The sequence below is a fragment of the Asparagus officinalis genome, chromosome 8 (genome assembly GCF_001876935.1).
Source record: "Asparagus officinalis chromosome 8, Aspof.V1, whole genome shotgun sequence".
Taxonomy (NCBI): domain Eukaryota; kingdom Viridiplantae; phylum Streptophyta; class Magnoliopsida; order Asparagales; family Asparagaceae; genus Asparagus; species Asparagus officinalis.
The window spans coordinates 8,450,361-8,473,657 of NC_033801.1; the positions used below are offsets into that span (position 1 = coordinate 8,450,361).

At 41.0% G+C, this 23,297-nt stretch overlaps 2 protein-coding genes across 3 annotated transcripts; both read right to left on the bottom strand.

Moving 5' to 3' along the window:
- Positions 18,141-19,249, bottom strand: LOC109822043. The gene is made up of 2 exons (XM_020388202.1): positions 19,136-19,249; positions 18,141-19,060 (listed from the first exon to the last, which is right to left on the bottom strand). Exons 1-2 carry the CDS (start codon positions 19,236-19,238, stop codon positions 18,393-18,395), a joined length of 771 nt encoding a protein of 256 aa, XP_020243791.1. The 5' UTR covers positions 19,239-19,249; the 3' UTR covers positions 18,141-18,392.
- Positions 19,770-20,361, bottom strand: LOC109822289. 2 transcript variants are annotated; one of them, XM_020388472.1, is made up of 2 exons: positions 20,133-20,361; positions 19,770-20,011 (listed from the first exon to the last, which is right to left on the bottom strand). In XM_020388472.1, the coding sequence occupies exons 1-2, from the start codon at positions 20,317-20,319 to the stop codon at positions 19,785-19,787; spliced, it is 414 nt and encodes a 137-aa protein (XP_020244061.1). In that variant the 5' UTR covers positions 20,320-20,361; the 3' UTR covers positions 19,770-19,784. The 2 variants fall into 2 exon arrangements, with proteins under 2 accessions (XP_020244061.1, XP_020244060.1); XM_020388471.1 differs by having other exon boundaries at positions 19,770-19,963; positions 20,067-20,361.

The window sequence follows — 23,297 nt, forward strand, 5'->3', positions numbered from 1 at the left end:
CAAATGCATAGCCTCGGGCATCACAAGAAATTAATTTTTATGGGTGCTTCTCAAAAAAATCAAACCTGAGACCGGGCTTTCTACTAGAGCTTTGCTACAGAGACCCAAAATATAAGACCAATAGGGGGACAAGTGAGGTGTCCACCTCCTATTAGATAATGAGTTGATCATCATTAATGATGGCCAACTCATTATCCAATAGGAGGTGGACACCTCACTTGTCCCTCCTATTGGTCTCATATTTTGGGTCCTTGAGGAATTTTTCTTTCTACTAATAGGTAGCTTAACAGCTCAACTGAACCCTCTTTAGGTGTGTCTAGTTAGAGGATATTGTAATCACAAATGTAGCTGTATCTACGTGAGTTACAACTCAAATTTTGAGTTCACATGCATGTAGTTGCAACTCAAATGTTGTTGCAGCACTATACAATTTGAGTGTGGATGCAACACTCTCATTTTTAGCTTATATATATGAGCATTGTAACACTATTTCGTGTTGTAACTATAACCAACCAAACATTCATAAATGTTGTTGGAACAACATAATGTTCCAACTATGTCAGTCTAAATACACCAATGATAATGTAGCAGCTACATCTGTAGTTCTAGCACTCTCTAACCAAACACACCCTTAAATGTATACAATTAGATACTAATAATACCTCAATATTATCGTTTTGTTTCTCATTATAAGTTAAGATTATTATAAGAAGCGATATGATTTTTTTTGAGAAAAATGCTTCCAGCCCCCAAAAGCTAAGAAAACGTGCTTCCCACCCTCAAGACTTTGTCAATGGGTGTTTTACCCCCAAAAATAAAGATTATGTTCTCTGAACCCCCAAAACATAAAACCCAAGACATTAAAATATGTGAAGACCATAATACCCTTCTTTTTTTATTAAAATATGATGAGCATTATTTTATTATTTTTGTTTTCTCTCTCTCTTTATCATGAAGTATTGAGATGATAGTTAAAATGATTGATGATGATTATTTTTTTATTTTTATTTTTTATTATTTTGGTTGTTTGTATTGGGAGATTGTTAAAGTTACGGGTTAATTGTTAATGTTATGAATTAATTGTTAATGTTACGGGTCAATTGTTAAGGTTATGAATCCTCTCTCTCCTTCTTTTTTTATTAAAATATGATGAGTATTATTTTATTATTTTTGTTTTCTCTCTCTCTTTATCATGAAGTATTGAGATGATAGTTAAAATGATTGATGAGGATTATTTTATTATTTTCATTTTTTATTATTTTGGTTGTTTGTATTGGGAGATTGTTAAAGTTACGGGTTAATTGTTAAGGTTACGAATTAATTGTTAATGTTACGGGTCAATTGTTAAGGTTATGAATCCTCTCTCTCTCTCTCTCTCTCTCTCTCTCTCTCTCTCTTTCTCTTTCTCTCTCTCTTTATCATGATGTTTCTTTGATGATATTGAAATGATTAAAGAGAATTATTATTTTTTTATTTTCATTTTTTATTCTTTTTGTATTTTTAGAATATTCGTTGTTAAGGATAATGGTTGGTTGTAAAGGTTATGCATTGATTGTTAAGGTTACGGGTTAGTTGTTAAGATTAAGGGTTTGTTGTTAAGGTTATGAGTTTGTTGTGTAGGTTACGAATTTATTGTTAAGGTTACGGGCTTAATTGTTAAGGTTACGGGCTTAATTATTAAGGTTACGTGTTTAATTGTTAAGGTTACGGGTTTAATTGTTAAGGTTACGGTTTATTAATTGTTAAGGTTACGGTTTAATTGTTAAGGTTACGGGTTTAATTGTTAAGGTTACGGGTTTAATTGTTAAGATTACGGTTTTAATTGTTAAAGTTACGGGTTTAATTATTACGGTTACGTTTTTAATTGTTTAGGTTACGGGTTTAATTGTTAAGGTTACGGTTTAATTGTTAAGGTTACGGTTTAATTGTTAAGGTTATGAGTTTAATTGTTAAGATTACTGGTTTAATTGTTAAGATTACTGGTTTAATTGTTAATGTTACGGTTTAATTATTAAGGTTACGGGTTTAATTGTTAAGGTTACGGGTTTAATTGTTAAGGTTACGAGGGAGAGAGAGAAGGGATCTATAACCTTAACAATTGACCCGTAACCTTAACAATTAAACCCGTAACCTTAACAATTAAACCCGTAACCGTAACAATTAAACTCATAACCTTAATTAAACCTGTAACCGTAACAATTAAACTCATAACCTTAACTAAACCCGTAACCTTAACAATTAAACCATAACATTAACAATTAATAAACTGTAACCGTAACAATTAAACCCGTAACCTTAACAATTAAACCCGTAACCTTAACAATTAAACTCATAACCTTAACAATTAAGCCCGTAACCTTAACAACAAATCCGTAACCTACACAACAAACCCATAACCTTAACAATAAACCCGTAACCTTAACAACCAACCCATAACCTACACAACAAACCCATAACCTTAACAATAAACCCGTAACCTTAACAACCAACCCGTAACCTTAACAATAAATCCGTAACCTACACAACAAACCCATAACCTTAACAATAAACCCGTAACCTTAACAACCAACCCGTAACATTAACAATCAATGCATAACCTTTACAACCAACCATTATCCTTAACAACGAATATTCTAAAAATACAAAAAGAATAAAAAACGAAAATAATAAAATAATAATTCTCTTTAATCATTTCAATATCATCAAAGAAACATCATGATAGAGAGAGAGAGAGAGGATTCATAACCTTAACAATTGACCCGTAACATTAACAATTAACCCGTAACTTTAACAATCTCCCAATACAAATAACCAAAATAATAAAAAATAAAAATAATAAAATAATCCTCATCAATCATTTCAACTATCATCTTAGTACATCATGATAAAGAGAGAGAGAAAACAAAAATAATAAAATAATCCTCATCATATTAATTTTAATAAAAATAGAAGGAGAGAGAGAGGATTCATAACCTTAATAATTGACCCGTAACATTAACAATTAATTCGTAACATTAACAATTAACCTGTAACTTTAACAATCTCCCAATACAAACAACCAAAATAATAAAAAACAAAAATAATAAAACAATCCTCATCAATCATTTCAACTATCATCTCAATACTTCATGATAAAGAGAGAGAAAACAAAAATAATAAAATATAATGATAAAGAGAGAGAAAACAAAAATAATAAAATAATGCTCATCATATTTTAATAAAAAAAGAAAGAGAGAGAGAAGGGTATTATGGTCTGCTCATCATATTTTAATAAAAAAAGAAAGAGAGAGAGAAGGGTATTATGGTCTTCACATATTTTAATGTTTTGAGTTTTGTGTTTTGGGAGCTCAGAGAACAGAATCTTTATTTTTGGGGGTAAAACACCCGTTAACAAAGTCTTGGGGGTGGGAAGCACGTTTCCTTAGCTTTTGGGGACTGGAAGCATTTTTCAATTTTTTTTTCCCTTCGCCACAACCGTTTCCATAGCTTTTAATTTGCTATGGTAACGTCCCAAATGGGCATCCTTAACTCCTCGTCCGCTTTCCCCACTGTACACCACATGCTCCCGCCACGTGTCCTTCCCGCCCTTATATAACCCCCCACCACACCCACCTCCACCGTCCTCTCTCTCGCACCCCTCCCAAAAAAACAAAAAAAAATCTATCCAAGAAAGAAAAAACCCCAAAGATTTGTATGGATCTCTCGTCAGTCCGCGGCCTCCTCACCCCCTCCGTCCTCTTCCTCCTCCTCAACCTCGTCATCGGCACCATTGCTTTCATCTCCTCCCGTGGGCCCCGCAACGAAGCCGGGCCCGCTCCCAAGCTCTCCCGCTCCCCTTCTTCCCTCCTCTTCGAGCGCCTCAAATCCTTCAACCTCTACTCCTCTCACCGCCCAACCGAACCCCAAACCGTCGAAACACCCGAACCCGAATCAGAAACTCAGCCCGAACCCGAATCCAACCCCGAGCCCGAACCCGATGAGAACTGCAACATAACACGAAAGATCGCCGGAGATGGTGGACGAGGAGGTGGATGCGAAGGCGGATGATTTTATTAATAGGTTTAGGCAGCAGCTGAAGCTGCAGAGGCTTGACTCTCTGTTGATGTACAAGGAGATGCTAGGATAATAACTATAATTTTTCCTATTTCGAGAATTAATTACACTGTGTGTAGCATCTTAATTAATAGTTGTGTGATATATAGTATCTTTCTATTTCGACAAGTGTTTACCATATTACTGTATTTAATTTAACTAGCTCTAGCATTTTTGTTTGTTTTGCTTTTTTTATTATTATTTTTTAACTTGCTTTCAAGCCTCAAAAATCGCTGATATTGTTAGATATATAAAAAGTGTAACACAATATTGGTGATTAAGTCTCCAAAAACAACCCACGGCAAGGCATGGGAGCCTCTAATCCTTTCAATTTTCCACCAACATACCTCCTTCTCAGAAGGATCACAAGGAGCATATATGGAAGTTGCAACAAAGCTCCAATTGGATGATTTATGAGTAAGGGTTGCCGAAACAGAGAAAAGGTCAGAAGACGAGGAGGAGCAGGAGAAAATATCCTCGTTCCATCCCAGGAGGACTCCCCCTCTCGAGTCTATAGCATCAAGAGATACCCATGATGTGATGAAAATACCCCCCAAGGATTTAAGAACTGAAGGGCTAGGGGCTGAAATTTTAGATCCCTGCAGACCTACCAGATTGACATTGGCAAGAGAAAGGCACTCCCTAACCAACCTACGCTTAGCTAGATTATTTAACCCACGAACATTCCAAGATCCAATACGCATGATTACCAATGGAAGGTAACTTAGGAAGAAAGAAGGGGGCTCAAAGAGGAAGGGCCCCTCTAGACAACCTATTTTGGATCTCTATCAAACCTGATGGATCCACCGGTTCGAGGATACCACAGTTCACAGAGATCTCCTCCAAAAACTCCAGGACAGATGAAAGGATAGGAGGAGTAGATACAGAGGAAGAGGATTTCGGTTTAGAAGTACCTGAATACTTACCCTTCTTTAGCATGGCGAGATGTTTCTTGAAAGGCAGAGGCAAAGGGTGGCTGCTAGCAACTTTCTTCTTAGCCGGCTTGGGCTTTCTTTTTGCAGTTTCGAATCCTGGAGGAATATCGGAGGAGGATGCAATATCCATGGAGTCTGAAGAGCTGATCTGGATGGCTATATCATCTTTAGGAGATAGAGATGGAGCGTCTACCAGGTGGGGAAATGCTGCTTTGAGAATGGACCAGGAGTCTTTAGAGATGTCGATCGTGATGCCTTTGAAAGAGACGGCCATAAGTTCTGGCGGAACTGCTGGAGCTGCTGCTTGGTTAGAAGGAAGGTTTGAGCCTCCGGCCTCCACCATAAGGCTTTTTCCTTTGTTGTCAGGCTGGTTGGGCTTCAAAGAAGGGGACAAATTTCTCTAGATGTGCCATTGAGAAGACTGGACCTTAGTGGAGGGGGGGTGGGGCTCCTTCTTTACGGACAAAAGCTTCAAAAAGATCACGATCTCTGTCTTTATCCGCTGGCAAGGGGTCGCCAACCACTCTCAGTTTGACCGACCCTTCCAAGATGTGGACTCTATTGTCTAATTCATACCTAAAGATAACTTTCTGGGGGATTTCTGAGGGATCCCTAACATGCAGCATCGCTTTACAAGCTAGGGCTTATTTTTTGAGCATAACATCATCGGAGAAGGCAATAACATCACCTATGTCCACAAGGATGTTTGAAATGAACTCTGAATCCCAAAGGTGAATTGGGAGGCCAAGAACTTCCACCCAAACATAAAAAAAACTTTGGTAAAACTTTGAGGCCAACTGACTCTGACCAAGGAGAGAAAATTCCACCAAAATTACCCATACTGAAGAATGGTTTGGAGCAGGCATAGTCCAGTGTCTCTGCATCAGGGAACTGGATAAAATATGAATTTTCTGAAGTTTGCCTGATCACATAGACCCATTTTTCTACCTTGAGATGGAGCTCCAAATTCTCTACCAGCTCCGCAAAAGAGGTTTTACCAACTTGGATCTGGAAATGGGCATATCTCGAGAACTCTACCAAACTCGAACTGACTGATGGGGGGAGAGAAACCTTTGGTAGAAAAAGAGGAGGTGGAGAGGGTGAGGATTGTTGAGGAGGAATGCTGATCAAAGGAGGTTGCTTTTTGTTAGGGCAACTAACAGAAGTGTGACCAACATGATTGCAGGCAAAGCATTTGAACACTCCAAGAGAGCACTTGTTCGCCATGTGATCTGATTTCCCACAAAGAAAGCACCTTGGAATCTTTTGGGGGAGAAAAGGCTTCGGGAAGGAGGTAGGAGATCTCGATCTTTTTGACCTCCTTTTGAATGACACTGTGGTCCAGCCCGAGTCTGGTGAGGGAAGGATACCTTTTGAAGGAGGGGGAAGGACGGGAAGGGGTAGGGTGTGCTTAGCACCCTTCAGAATCTCAGCGAAAGATGGTTTAGGAGTGGGATCTTTGATCTGGGGGTGACGGAGAGGAAGAGAACCGGATGGAAGAGGAGGCTTTGGATGTTGAGATGTGGATGGAGGATGGGCGAGGGTTGGAGCTGGAGACGAAGAGGAAGAGAAATGCGGAGAGATGGTGATCTTACCGTCGCTGATGGAGACCAGTCGCCTTCTTGGAACACGAACCGCCTCCTGCGCTGTTCTCCTGTCGCCTCTCCTGTTCACCTGCTCCATCCCGAGGGCGTGGTCGCTCTAGCTCCATTAGAGATATTAAATCTTTCTAGCGTCTCATCGACTCTGTCAATCTTATCGACCTCCCTCTAAGTGGCAGAAAATTCACCTGGTCCAACCATAGATCCCCTCCATCTTTAGCTAGATTGGACAGATTTTTGGTTTCGTTGGATTTTGAAGCAAACTTTCCTCTCATGGTTCAATTTGCTTATCCAGCTCAATGTTCAGATCATTGTCCAATTATGCTGGATACCAACTCCCCTTTCCTCCCCCCTCCCTTCAGATTTGAAAAGATGTAGTTATCTATCCCCTCTTTTCACTCCTTCATAGAATCAAGCTGGTCTTCCTTCTCTTCGAGGGGTGAGCGCCAGATGTCCCTTCCTTTCAAGCTTAAACTCATATCTTATGGCTCAAATTCATTCCCTAAATATCAGTGAAGAGTCCAGGAATCTATCCTCCTTTGAATCTCAACTTAGATCTGATTTAAAGGATCGGGTCCTCTCTCTTGCAAATGCTGAAGAGATCAAATGGAAGCAAAGATCCCGTGTTCAGTGGCTGAAAGAAGGAGACAATAATTCAGCTTTTTTCCATAAAGTAGCATCATACCACCGCAGAAAAAATTTCATCCCTCACCTCCTTATCAATGACTCTTTCATCTCCTCAGATAGTGATATCAAACAATCTTTTCTCACTTTCTTCTCGAACCTCTTCAGCAATCCCCAAGTCTCCAGTCTGAGACCCAACTAGAACCTTTTATACCCTCAAGAGCACATAGATCTATCTTTCCTTGAGCTTCCTTTCTCTCCGCAGGAAATCACTAAGGCTGTTTTTGGGCTTCACCCAGATAAATCCCCAGGACCTGATGGTCTTCCCATTCTGTTTTATCAAAAGTTCTGGACTGTTTTAAAATCTGATGTCATTGACTTCATTCAAGGATTATACTCTCATCCTCAATCTCTCCACAATATTAATTATTCTTTCATTTGTCTCATTCCCAAAAAGGATGATGCTAACTCCCCTATAGATTTTCGGCCTATAAGCTTGATTAACAGCTCTTGCAAGATTTTTTCCAAAGTCTTGGCAAACAGGCTTAGAAAAGTCATCCACCTTCTCATTGACAACTCTCAATCGGCTTTCCAATCAGGCAAATCTTCTCTGGACTCCTTTCTTTTAGGCCACGAAATGATAAACTTCTGCTCTTCTGGGAAAAAAGATGTTTGTGCCATTAAAGTTGATTTTATAAGGCTTTTGATTGTGTTAACTAGTCTTTTCTTCTATCTCTTCTTGATACCAGAGGCTTTGGCCCCAAGTGGTGTTCCTGGATCCATCATATCATCTCTTCATCCAAATCAGCTGTCTTGGTAAACGGTTCTCCAACCTCCTATTTCAAATGTTTCAGGGGCCTTAAACAAGGCGATCCTCTCTCTCCCCTTCTTTTTCTGCTAGTGGCGGATGTCCTCAGTCAGATGCTCAAATGCAGCGCAGCCTCTGGAGACCTTTCTAACCTCAACTTGAGAGGTAATCTCAATTCCATTAGAACCATTCAGTTTGCGGATGACACAATCATCTTCTCTAGGGCCAACTCCTCTGATATGGTTACCCTCAAGACTATCCTCTCCATCTTTACTAGCATTTCAGGGCTCTGTGCAAATCAACAGAAATCTAACCTCTTCTATCTTGGCAAAATCCCCCATAAAGGCAATTCACTGGCTGAGATTCTCGGATGCTCTGTCGGTTCCCTCCCTTTTTCTTACCTGGGACTTCCTCTGAAAAGAGGTTCTCTATCTAAAAGAGAGTGGTAACCTCTCCTAGAATCATTCAAAAAGAAGCTATCCTTATGGAAAAACAAAACTCTCTCCATCGGAGGTAGGCTAACTCTTCTGAACTCTGTCCTCTCCTCCATCCCTCTCTACTATATGTCTTTTTTTAAGCTGCCAAAATGGGTCATTAAGGCCATAGACAAAATCAGAAGAAATTTCCTCTGGAATGGCAGCCACAGTTTCTCTAGAACTAAATGCCTTATCAACTGGGGAACAGTTTACAAATCTAAGGAAGAAGGAGGGATTGGGGTGATTGATATTCCCTCTTTCAACTCAGCCCTCATCTCTAAATGGATTTGGAAAATTCTCGACAGAACCTCTTTTCTCAGTAAAGTGTTTTTCTCCATTTATTCTAAAAATGGAGCAAATCCTCTTGCTCTTCAACCAAAGATGTCATCTTCAAGATTTCTTCAAGACCTTTTCTCCATTCAACCCATCTTTTTTAAAATTGTCAGATGGAATGTTGGGGATGGTAACACTGGTAGTTTTTGGCATGATAAATACTCTTCAGCAAATACTCTTAGCAGCCTCTTCCCTCATGCATATAAGCTAGCCCTCTCTAAAAACTGCAGCATTGGTTCTCAAAGCAGATGGCTAAATAATTCATGGTATTGGCATCCGCTAATTAGAAGGGGTATTTCCCCTAATGAAAGGGCATACATTCTCAAGCTTCACTCTCTCTTAGAGCATATTAACCCAGGTGGTCCATCGGAGCAGGATGTTTTACAATGGCCTCTTTACTCTACGGGTATTTTCACTGTAAAATCCTTTTATACATTTGTTACTTCAGGGGGCCAAAAATCCCAGTTCTTCAACATGATTTGGAAATCCATCATTCCCTTAAAGGTAAAAGTCCATCTCTGGATTATTTCTAAAAGGAAGCTTAATATAAGAGATAATTTAACCAAAAAAGGATGGAACGACGACCCTCTTTGTCCTTTCTGTCATGGGGAAACAGAAACCCACGATCATTTATTTATTCACTGCCCTTTTGCTAGTGATGTTTGGAATTCCCTTCTCCCCCTCTTTCCAGCTAACAGCTGGCCTACAAACATGGAAAATCTGCTTCTGCTCCACAAAGTTCCCAACATTTGCTCAGATATTAAAGTCATATGGAAGATTCTGTTGCCATGTTTTTGTTGGTGGATCTGGTTCTGTCATTTGCTCAGATATTAAAGTCATATGGAAGATTCTGTTGCCATGTTTTTGTTGGTGGATCTGGTTCTGTAGAAATTCACTAATTTCATATGGAAGATTCTGTTGCCATGTTTTTGTTGGTGGATCTGGTTCTGTAGAAATTCACTAATTTTCAAAGATATTCAGCCAATCTCGCTCAAAACTGCTTCTAATATAGCGAGGTTTTCCATTTTCTGGTAAGGTACAGGAGATGATAGGATGACTAGGAGGCTTCGAAGGGCATCTCTCAATCTCGGATTCCTGGAGCTAGCTAAGAAGAACACCCCTACAGATGCTGGGGACAATTTTTCCTGCAACTAAGCTCCTATGTCTCTTGTCCTAGCATGAAGTAGAACTTTTTGTTTTGTGAAGATGCCCCCTTTTGGTTAGCTGCTAGCTGTGTCTAGCATTTTCAAGTCTTTATGCACAATAGTGTAGCTGTTTAATCCCTTTTGTTTTTCTTTCTGAAGTGTTTTTTCTCTAGCTGTAGGGAACAGTAGGTCAAGTGTAGTAGGTGACGACAATGGTCTGCTCCCTACTCACTTCTCCTACTGTGCTCTCTCCACCTAGAGCTGATGTATTCTTCTCTTCTGATCTTTTTTCAATATATTTAAATGAACATGGCATCCTACCCTGTTTCTCAGGCTCAAAAAAAAAATACTGGTGATTAAGTAGTACAGTGTTGTCAATCAATTGTGAGATTGGACATTCACAGCTCTTGATAGATTTTGAAGATCGAGTAATTAGTTTCGATCTCTTTTTGGTCTAACATTTGTAAATAGGCAGTGAAAATTATATTTTTTTGGATCCTCTCGATCTCTTGTAAAAAAAGACAGTGACAATTATGCTTTTTACTCTCATCTTTATCATATGTAACTATGTAAGGGACGACTATAATTATCTTAAATAAAAAAAAAATCAAAAGGTGTATAATTCGTGGTAGATGAGTTGCTAAATATACTTTTAAATAAATGATAATTGCATTAAATTATAAACGGGTAATTTAAATTTGAGAGATAGTCTCCTCTATTTAAGGCAAGCATTGAGATCTGCCTACTTCCAAGATTTGGAGAGAGATAAACAGAATTGCTATGACTTAATTGTACAGAATACACTAAAAAACAGTGAGAAAATATGCAATAAGATAAGCATTGGATTTGTCATTAAGCGTGATGATATTTAACTAACTGGAGAGTGATGATTTTTAACGTGGAGTTAGTATTTATCAAAGTCAAACTTAGATGTATATGTTGGGGTGCCGTGAAACAACATCCAACATCATCGGCAGCTTAGTAGGATATTAGGCAGAGTTTAAAGCAGTAATGAATTATTTCAGATAAAACATGCTGATAATGACAATTAATATGGAGACTTAATAACAGTAGATACACTAACAATTATCTCCTTTTTTATTATAACTGGGACGTCGCTAGTATATGCCTAGCTAATTATTCATGAATTTTTTATCTCATAAAAAAAATTGTCAATATCTACGTAAGTAATGATGTCTCAGAATTATTACATGGCCCAATAGAATAAAGATTATTCTGTTGCGTAGTCCCTATCTATCTTTTTCTTGGGCCTAGAATATCCTTAGGGCAACATAAACACCGTCCATTTTCGGTTCATATTAATTTACTTTTGTTTTTGTTAATTTCATCTTAATGTACTTTCCCATATGACTTTTTCTTTCTTTATTCAACTTTAAAGATTCTTGCTTGAATTTTGGTAGTCTTAGCGGCATTTTGGAATTTTATTCATCTAGATGTAGAGTCTTTAATATTTTACAAGTTAAATTCTTCCTGATTTATCTCTCTGTCTTTCTAAACTAAATACTCTCGCTATAGACCTTTAGCATTTGCGTTTAAATTTTTTAAATATTATAAAAATATTGATTTTTTTATCTTAGATATTTTAAATGATTTACTTTCTAGTTACCGGGCACGCCCTTTAGGCACATTGAAATGTACAGGTAGAAGGATCGCAGAGATGATACAATCAATCCCAAATTATCAATAAAATACTAATCGTACCAATTACTTAAGTATTAAATCTAATGGATCCAATGTGATTAGTGGCCCGTATGCTGCGTAATGAAAGGATATCATACATTTTGTGGCCCACTTGTGGTATTGCCGCTACCCAGAGAGAGCCCAACGATACGTGACATGTATCGGATCTAAAAATATCTATGAGACTATGATAGTATATTAATATCCCCAGATGTCGACGAGGCGTGGAAGGTGGATTCAATATTCAAATTTTAGACTTAGGACTTAGACATGATCACAGCCTAGGGGTGCATTCGCTCCGGGTACGGCTCGGATATGATGCTTATCATATTCATATCTGTTTACTCATTTCGGATACGGATACAGATATTGATATACCTCAGTAAAAAAAAATTATAACCATATCCGCTAAAAATTATAATCATATTCGCTAAAATCAGATACAGTTACGGATATACATGTGGATATATAAACGGATATGCATTCAGATAGAAAACATATATGAGAAAATTAGATAGTATTGAGAAAAACATAGTTCATGTGATACAAAAGAGTTTGTTAATATGTCCATTATAATTAAAAAGTTAAGATTAGACATCTTTATCATCAAAATTAATCACAAATCCATAATCTAAGAATCGAAACTATCGTAAGAGTATGACTAATATGTATTCGGATATTTCGGATACGAATACGGATATTTTACTACAAAATCATATCCGTAACCATATCCTATCGGTTATAGATTTGAGTAACCATATTCGTATCCTAACGGATACGGTTACATATATTTTCTCGGATACGGATACGGTTTAGCACACCCCTATCACAGCCTCATAGAACGTGAAATTATCTAAAACCTCTTTTTTTTCCCCCCTAGATGCGTGAGTAGGTGCGCTCTTTGTGAACTTTTTTTTAAAGGACGACCATATATTTAAATCCTATTATTCCTAGTGTCCTATGCACATACGTAAGAAATGTAAAATTCGTTTGAATTATCATCTTTAGGAAGAGGGGAAAAAATAATAATAAATAGTGTCCTCTGGAAATAAATAAATGAAAGTGGTCACTTAAAGATATATTATGGTATCAAATCTTCTAGTGTAAAAAACATAAACATGCAATGCAATAATAATGTTTTTCTCAAACCACACATCAAATATCACTTGCACGAGCGCATAACACGAGGCTTTATTTTCAAAACAAAGAGAGAATTTATTTAACAAAAACATATAAGTTTCCTATTGCTCTGGGCTGGGCTGGGCTGGGCTGGGCTAGCTACATTACACTCAAATTACGGCCTATAGACCTGTGAATCCAAGTTTGTCAAAGAGCTCTCAACGCCATTTATTTATTGAAAAAAAAAGCGCTCGACGCCTGGTCCCCCTTATAAATGTGCAAGGGGCTCCGCGCCCAATTCTTGAATTCTTTGCTCAAAACTTCATCTTTCTCCCCCATCCCGAGAGACGAACAAGGGTTCCAAAACAGGGCAATTCCATTCGCCCCTTCACTCAATCGAACTAAAAATAGAAAGCTCCGAAGTTGGATCTCAACGTTCTGTTAGGGTCTACTAGAGGTATGAATCTGATGCTCAGTTAGGGTTTATTTTGATTTTCTACCGATTTGTTTTTCCGATTCAGTTATTTCTTTTTTTTTTTCCTTTTGTTGTTCTCATTTTGTTTGAATATAGGATCTTGTGCCTGTTTAATTTAGGGGGATAGAGATTAGAGAATAAAGGGGGCATTGCTCATTTCTAGTTGGCAATTCAGTCCTTGAGTTGGTTGATCTAGATGATCTTATAAGTCATTTTTGATTCTTGAATCTGTGAAATTATTACTGGAGTTTTATATTATAATTCAGTTCATGTTGATGCTAAAAAATACGGGGAAAGGGTGAACGGAGAAAATAAGATATTTGGAAAAAATACGGGCATTTTGGTCATTACTTGCCCCCCTATTTGGCTCAGATCCTCCCGCACCGTGCGGGAGGGAGGTTCTGCTAGGATTGGTGCTCCGGTTGAAGAAAATAAGATATTTGGAAAAATAAAAAAATGGCAGAAGTAGACAGTCACTTCTCCTACTTTAAGTCTGACAAAATCCTTTTTTTAGTATGCGAAATGACCTTGATGAATGTTCACAGGATGGTCCGCCATGTACTGTTAAATAGCCAACATGTAGCCAACATGTGTAGAAGCTTTAGCAAAATTCATTCTGCTAATCAATATATACAGCTCTTCACAAGTGGATTACTGTCAATCAATGTGCATGATTTTAACAAAAACTAGGTCCTTCTGATACACCTCGAATATCAAGTTTTCGTGGGCGTATAAAGAAGTCAGAATACTTTTGGGAAGGCAAGAAAGGTGATGAGCCAAATGTCCATCCTCTTATTACCCACCATTTACATTCTACATACTAAGGTATTTTGTCACATCCAGACCATGTAGGGATCCCTGTAGGACATGAAGTTGAAAGGCAAACTCGGCTTTCTCCTATAGTTTTGAATTTCTGTTGGTTGTGCAACCCTGGCCACCCCACCTGAAATTGTCCAATTTGTTGGTTGAGATAGATCTTGTTCTCTGTCTGTTTTTCTTGATGAACATAGGGAGTGTTTGCGTCAAAAGTTGGTTTTGTCATGGAATTCATTATATATTCAGACGATTACAATAAATTCAAAAAAGAGATAGCCTTTTTATAAGACTTCTTTTACACAACAAAATGAAAATTACAACTCTTGGGAAACAAACACAGGATCGTTGTTTGGATCACTGCTTGCGTGGGATCTTTGCCTGTGCCGGGGGTGCGTTAGCCCGTGGACCACCAAATCACAGATTCTGATCGAATCGTGAGGGGTTTATGATTCTGACTTCGTTTATCGAAGTGAGAACTTGAAACGATATTTTATCAATGTAAGATAGTCGTTCTTCTTGAAATCAAGTCAAAGCCTGAATATCAAGGAGTTACAGAAGCTCGAGTACTCTGCCCTCTCTGCTCTGAAATCAGCCTGTGGATGCTCTCTGATCAGCCTCTTCCATAAAAATGGCCTTCGGGGGATATTTATAACCTCCAAGAACAGTTGGCGAAAAACAGGCTCGCGAGACAGCATTTGCTGTCTCGGTTGTAACTGCCCAGCAGTTTCCACTGTAACTGCCTTCCCACATTTTAAAACTCCGTTATCTTGGCAGTTGTCAATGTGATTCTCGCCAACGACGTTCCCCATGTTTTTTGGCAGTTAATGGACACGTGGATGGTAGTTATATAACTATTTTCAATCATCCCAAAGCTGTCTCGCTGGCGAGACAGTAAACACTGTCTCGCTGCGAGATAATAAACTCTGTCTTGCTGCGAGACAGTAAACACTGTCTCGCTGCGAGACAGTGAAGACTGTCTCGCTGCGAGACAGTAAACTCTGTCTCGCTGACGAGACAGTAAACACTGTCCCGCTGGAGAGACAGTTCATATCTGTCATTTTGAGTAATTTCTTCTATGTTTGGATATCTATTGGCATTTTTTTGACGCCTACAGGGAGAAGCAATTGCGGTGGAACATATGCTCAAAATTATGGTTATATTGCTTTTATTCTTTACGGGTAAAAGGAAAGATATGACCACATAGGGGTTGAGTTGAAGGAATGACTTATCCTGTGTTTTTACTCGGTTACTTAAAAGGACACATTAAAAACCCTCAAGTTTAGAAGGTGATGTTGGTGTTGGGTGTAGCCCAAACCTTCAGGTGAGCTCCTCAGGCGATTTCAGGCGAGGTCGATGCGGGAGGCGAGCTCGTGAGGGCTTCAGGCGAGGCTGGCTGTTTGTGAGCTCGAGTCCATCGCAAGCGAGCTCGAGTCCATTGCAAGCAAGGTCGAACGAGCGTGGCGCAGGCGATCTCGAAAATCTGCAGGCGAGGTCGAGCGAGCTTCTTCCGCAAGCGAGGTCGAGGCGTCACTTCTCAGGCGAGTTTGAGATCCAGCTCACGACAGCCTGGCTAGGGTTTCCCTATAAAAGGGAACCCTGTGCATGAGAAATTCGTGAGGAGATATCGAGGTGTTTTTTCTTTCAGAGAGATTAGCGATGGCTTTGAGCGTCTTCTCCACAGTGATTTTGAGCACGAGTTTTTAGAGGAAAACTCGTCTATTTATGGAGAGTTCCCGTAGCGATTTTGAGAGGAGATTTTTCCTGTTGAAAAATCTCACGCCTTTGAAAGAAGAACAAATAGTTTCTGTTACTTCTCTTTTGAGATATCTCAAGTTTGAGATCTTTTCTTTGCAAGCTTATAATCTTCTTTAATATTAAAGAAAATTATTTGTGCGGCTTCTGAGGACGTAGGCAAGTTGCCGAACTTCGTTAAAACTTTGTGTTATCTTTTCTTACAATTTTTAAATTTACTGAAATTTCTTCTTTCTATTGTCTTAACACGAGATCCGATAGAGCAAATTCCGCACGAGAGTTCATATTTGACAGGTGATCGAATAGCTTGAATTTCTTAACAACTGGTATCAGAGCTCTTGTTCAGATCTGTATGTGTAAGAAATGACAGAAGAAGACAAATCTAAAATTGAGAAGTTTGACAGATCAGACTTCGCCTACTGGAAGTCACAGATGAAGGACTATCTGTACTAGAAAGATCTTTATCATCCGTTGATGAGTAAAGAAAAAGGAAAGAAGAAAGAGGAATCCGATGAGGAGTGAAAAATATTGGATCGAAAGGTCCTGGGGTAGATCCAATTATCGCTCGCAAAATCTATAGCACATAATATTTTAAAGGAAAAGACGATGGTAGGGCTTATGGAAGCGTTTGTAATGATGTATGAGCAATCGTTAGCTGCAAATAAAGTGCATCTCGTAAAAACACTTTTCAATCTTAAGATGACAGAAGGATGTTCATTCACGGTGCATCTCAACGAGTTTAATGATACGAGTCGTCGGATAAGCACCTTTGATCGCAGAATTATCAAGAGTGGGTTGTGAAAAAGATAAAAAAAACACACAAGAATTGAGTTGGTCGAAGGAAAATATTTTTTCTAGATTATGAGAAATAATAGATTACAAATATCTCTCTCACAATCTCTCTAGAATTAAGAACAATCTCCTAATTATCTCTAAATCCTAATCTCTTAGTTAGGATCTCACCTCTCTGATTTCTCTGATTTCTCTGATTTCTGATTCTTCTCTAGATCAAAACTGATCTTTTTTAGACCTGATCTCTTTAGATCTATATCTCTAACGATCTCTTCTTTTTAGAAACCCTAAATAATCTCTATTTATAGAGTTTACAACGTGGATGATAAACTTATAAATAAACAAGCTCAATCAAATTAGGAAATTGTGTCAATCAGAAGTCCTAAAACGCCTAGGAACCCGACGCGGTCGACCGCGGCATGTGATGCGGTCGATCGGACAGAGTCCGGTCTCAAACCCTGCACCGTGCAGGTTGGCGGTCGACTGCGCATGTTGTCGCGGTCGATCGGCCAGAATTCTGCCAGTTTTTTTCTTGTTCTCTGCGTTTCGCTCTTTCTAACTTCTTTCGTCGCTTTTCTATAGCTCCATCCACGCTCCTATTCCCAAGATATCATGTGAATCGTCTATCCTCAAGCTCCCATGAGAATCACTAAACTCCTGAAGTAGAGAAGAAGATACACCCGTATCATTCAACACGATTATTGATCAACTTATCTCAGTCGACATCACGTTTGATGATGAAGTGCATGTCCTTGTAGGCGTCAAAAAATGCTGAAAGATATCCAAATACAGCTCAAGAGGAAATCATCCAAAAAGGCTGACAAAAGACACAATTCCCAACTTCCAATCCGAGCACTTGATGCACGGGGAATTTTATCTCAACTCCTGAATAGAGATAAGCCTACGCCTAACACGCGTTACCGGTTTAGTCTTTCACCGATTAAAAAAGACACCAGAATCCAGTCTGGGGAATTTTATCCCGAAGCCTAAGTAGGGATGAGTCAACACCTAACACGTGTTGCCGGGTAGCCTATTCCCGTAACAAGGGTAAAGCCTATGTATTCGAAATCATAGCACAAAGCCTCAGAGAATTTACTCTCTTAGCACAACGTTACATGTGGAACGGATCTAGACAATTCGCATGCTAGCCCGATTCAAACGGTAATCGGTAAAGGCACATCAAACCCGTTGAAGGCTGGGGGTTTGCCAAAAAATCCCAAAGTCTATGTCTAACACACATTGCCGGTTTAGTCTTTCACCGACTGAAAAAGACACCAAGGTCTAAACTTGGGGAATTTTATCCTGAAACCTAAGTAGGGATGAGTCAACACCTAACACGTGTTGCCGGGTAGCCTGTTCCCGTAACAAGGGCGAAGTCTATGTATTCAAAATCATAGCACAAAGTCTAAGAAAAGCAATTCTCTTAGCACAACGTTACATGTGGAACGGATCTAGACAATCCACATGCTAGCCCGATTCAAACGGTAATCGGTAAAGGCATATCAAACCCGTTCATGACTGGGGGTTTGCCAAAAAATCCCGTAAATCTTGTCATTCAGAATAAACACAGAAAGATCACGAAAAAAGCAAATGCGGAGTCTCTATTAATAGATCGAGTCAAAAGCATACAATAAAAAGCTCGTTAGCCCGAAGGCAGTTGGCGGCTGAGAACATGAGACTTTAAACTAAAAAGTCTATCTACATAACTCTGATCGAGTTCTGCCTACAGATTAGCTCGAGCAGATTCTTCGGAACTGCTCAAAATCTCCACGGCTTCGCTCTTCAGCTTCATCAGTCTCTCCTGGGTGGATCCTAGCCTCTCGAGTGCCTGTTCACGAGAATGCTCTAATCCAGCCAGGTCATCTGCAATAAGAGTAACAGATGCCTCGGCGCGCTTCAAAGCCTCTTTCAACCTAGTCACTTCCTCGCGGCTCGAGCCCAAAGAGCGGAGTAGCTCAGCTCTATCTGTATCTTTCCTCGCTACGGTAGCCATTAGCTGCGCAATGGAGCTCTCATGTGACTGAAGCTCGCATCCGATAGAAGATCTCAGGTCGCGCCACTGTGCCAGCCTATGCTCCAGCTGAGAGGACACGAAAGATGAAGCCCCGTTAGTCTCCAATTCCTTCAACTCTCGGATCTCTGACTCCAGAACAGTGAAATCGGCAGTGAAGGAATCGGCCAACTCCGGATATCCTTCTTCCCTCATCATCATCATGTGGCGAGAGAAGGAACGTCTGAACTGATCGAAACAGTATCCTCGGTGAAGAAGTTTCTCGATCATGCCGTTATAAAAGGCAGTAAAGAAGCCAAGGTCCGTACGAAAAATATCTCTATCAGGATCGGTATCGACCAAAAGGGTGCGGACACGCTCATATAGAGAAGATCGAGATCCTACAAGCAACAATATAGAAGTTCAGCGGATTATCGAATACGATAAGGAAATTCAAAGGCAAATTCCGAGCATACCAACGCCAACGGAGGTCCCCTCGGGCTGAGGTCCGACAGACTCTGAGATAACGGCAGAAGTGGTCATGGAGGGTATATCAACCCCTGCAGGCAGATTGCTCATACCACTCGGCAAGGGCGGCTTCTATGCAGACTTTCAGCCCCGGGAACTGTAGTAGTATCAGGCACAACGGCCGGTCCTATAGTTACGCTCCTGTATTAGTCAAATGGAAATTTGGACAAATAAGGAGAATCGGGACAAAAAGATCGTATGCATACCTGCAATCCCACCGTCCTCAGATGCAGCGGGAATGCCAAGGGTCATAAGGGTATCGGCCCAAGCGGCTGGTCCTATAGTTGCACTTCTTTATTAGTCAAAATGAAAATTTAGACAAATAAGGAGGATTGGGATGATAAGGTCATCTGCATACCTGTAGGTCCATCATCCGTAGGTATCTGGGGAATGCCAGGAGTCATAAGAGTATCAGTCCCGGTGGCTGGTCCTATGATTGCACTCGTATGTTAGTCAAAAGTCAGATAAACATAGAGAAGTACGATATCCATAAATCGTATGCGTACCTACAAGTCCGTCACTCCGAGGTAAGCTAGATATGTCAGGAATCGATATTGGGCTAATCCCAATGGTTGGCGCTGTAATATTAATCATTCGTTAGTCAGACAAAAGATCAGGCAAGATGAAGGAAATCAGATATATACCTATGAATGAATCACTCCCAAAGTATGGTTTCACGGTCCCTCTGGTAGTCTGTTCAGCCAGCATGTCAGCTAATAAGCCAGCATCGGGTTTCGAGAAGCTTGGTACAGGAGCACACCCCCGTTCCTTGAAACCTACATCATGATAGGCTTCATCCTCAGCTGGCCTTTCCATTGCGACATCTACAGAGTAACATAAATGTTGGAAGATGAGGAGGAAAGGAAAGCTCAGAAATACCTGCAGCAAAAACAGAAGATTCTCTTTCCCCATGCTTGAGGAGGGTATCATTGGATGTAGATATACCTGAATATGGGACGGTGGGCTCAACACTATTCACCTGCTCAAGATCAATGTTTAGATCGATGCCCAGAGAACCGTCATGAAGGGCGTCGCACATCTGCTGCATGAAGCAATCCATGTTATCCGATCCAGGAGATACCGGACCCGATGGAAGTTCACCCTCATCGAAGAACCCTGGAGCATAAAACATAGTTACGAATCCCAAAAGGTAAATCACCTTAAAGCAATAAAAATAAATGTTACCTTCCCCTCCATCGGCGATGCTTTCCTAAGCCCACTCCATAAGGACGCTGACCGTCGTGGGGTTTATGATCCACATATTCTTCCTCGGAGGTCTCGTCGTCGTCACCCGTAGGAAGGAGCTCTTCATCATCTGTGAGAAGAGATTTGGCATGCCCCTTTCTCCGCTTCTGAGCAAGCTCAGCCCTGCGAGCAGCCATCATAGCAGCCCGGACCGAGTACTCAGACTGTAACTCTGAAAGGCTCCTCACACCTATGGATTCATAGGCGGAAAGGAACCACTTGCAACTGAGGAAAGTGGTCAGCGGCTTACGCCTATATGAAGGAAGAGCAAAATGGGCTCCAGTGCAGCCCACCATAGTCCACAGCCATGCTCGTACGCCATCAATAAGTCCTCCCTCAACCTGCAGGCTACGGCTTGGATTCCCGACATATAGTTGGTCATAGCCGAACTGACGAGCAAAGCGGCAGGGAAGGTAAGGCTCTATGTGGCATTGATTCTTCACTCGGAGGACAAGATACCTAACGCGGATGTTCACTAACCAGCGGAAACAACCAACGTCGAGAACAGTCCGGTCACTTCTAGGTTTCTCCTCGTCAATCAGCACGTCGCCATAGCGACCTGAAAAGTGAGGAAAACACTTGAAGAACTCCCAGCTCTTACGGACTCGAAGCTCTCGTTGTACATCACTGAATTTGTTCCCGAGCCATCTGCTCTTCTCCAACAGCTGCATGAAAGGGACGGGGATGTCAACAACGCTGGGCGCCGACATCAAGTCGGGACGGTGGAGAACGAGCCACGCCATCAGATATGCGTAAGGAAGCTCGACCTTCGGACAAATAAGCTCAGTCGATGGTTCAGAACCCATCTGTGTAAAACTGCTGACTAGACACCTAAGCCCGCAATGGATGCCAGCAACCATCGCTGGGAGCAGGGAAAGCTCTCTCCCGTAAGCTAGCTGAACTGCAGGGAAGAGCACCTCGATAGGTAGAGCGTCTGAAGGCTGGTACGGGACAACACATTTCTTCAACCAAAGGGCAAGGTAGCCTGCTAGTAGAGTCCGGGGCCCAATGGACTTCTGTGCACGACAGAGAAAAGAACGAAACTTGGTTCCCGTAGGAAAAGCTCCCTCAGCACTGGCAATGGTGTAAGAACGAGCCTCAGCCTTCTCCACCAACTCATTAACGGCGGTAGGGGTCAACACATCTAATTCACGAATGGGCTCGCTGGAATTACCCTCCAAATTCTGGAACAAATAGCTAGCAAACTGCTTCAAGCTGATCTGCCTCTTCCTTTTCGCTAGAAGAGAAGTCTGGACCAAGGAGGTATAATAGTGACAAGTAAGATCCCAAAGAGTGTCATACATATTGGGAGTATCTTTCTTCATCCACTCCAACTGCTGGTTCAAGGGAAAATACTCCTGATATGGACAATCCCCCATCGGAAGACCAGAAACCTGATGCATTTCATGCAAGGCCAACCCTAACTCGCCACCGCTGGTCAGGAAGGTGTTACTGTCAGGCATGTAGGTCTCTAGCAAAGCCAAGAAATGGCGACAGCTGACCGGGATTCCGTACATGGTGGCTCGTATAGGTGCATACAATCCACTGCTCTTCAAATCCCTCTCCCAGCGCGCCAAGACGAAACTGGTCATGCGTGCCCACCACCCCTTGGCTAGTGAGGAAGCCCAACCATAGCATCTATAATCTGGTGGAGGTAACCTTCTCCCCAGAAGAGCCAGACGATTACCCACGGTAGGAGCAGCTGCTGACACCTCGCCTGGGGGTGCAGTGTCAAGGCCCATGATCCCTGGTCGAAGACCACGAATATCATGATACCCGCTAGAACCAGGAGTCTTGTGATGAGAGGCATATCCACACTGGACTCGCTCAGCATCGTCAGTAAGATGCCAAGACATCTGTCGTTCCACGGCCTGTCCCTTCAAGTGACTGAAAGAATATTGACGCGGAATGGAGGGAATGTACAAGAGAGCTCCTTCGTCGAGAGTCAGCCAGTGTTCCTCGGTAAGGGTCAACGTAGCAGGATCCTCGACGTGATCTCCGAACAGGAAACTCGGCTTCTTTAAAGCCTGAGTAGAGGTAGAATCCGTAGTAAAGGAGGCATCCGTAATAAGCTGGCGCAAGCAATGACGCCCTCCTTCCCGTAGCAAGCGACAGGATTCATCGGAGCGATCTCTGTCAAACCGAGGGAGTGGACTAACGGCCTGCCTGAGAGAAGCTGAAGAGAAGACCTCTCGGCTACAACCAGTATTGGCATGAGGAGGAAGGCTGCCCGCAGGAAACTCTACTGCAATAAAGCACAAGGATAGAGTCAGAAAATCCATCTCATAAGAAGAAAGATAAGCTCATTCACGGAATAATTGGAGAGACGATTTTGAGTGTCCTACACCGGAAGAACGGTATGCATCATCACGTGAATAACGTGGTAACATACACCGACCTATAAGGTGTAGGACGACACAAAATCGCCCCAATATACCAGAAGACTTGAATTGGCCAAGCAAGACAAGTCTGAAACCTTAACCCCCGCGAAGGAGGGTGTCGGTTCTTCCTTCATGACCCGCAAAGAGGTCAATCAGGGATGCAAAAAAAAATCTACATAAATTCTCACCCCCGAAGAACGAGGCCACGGGGGAAGACGTCGAGGGAACCTCTTCCTCACTATGCTGTGAATGAGAACGACTCCTACGTTCAAGGCTAAGTTCGGGTCAAGGACACGCTCGAGTTGGGTCATGGTCATCATATCTGATCATATAGCACCCCCGATACCCCACAATTTTGGTTAATTTTACAAATAAGCCCTTTTGTAGAATTTAGCCAATTTTGCATATAGACCCCTTCACAAATTTCAAATTAACGTCCACATGCCTTTATCAAAACTTTGGTTATTGGGTTGTGATCTAAACT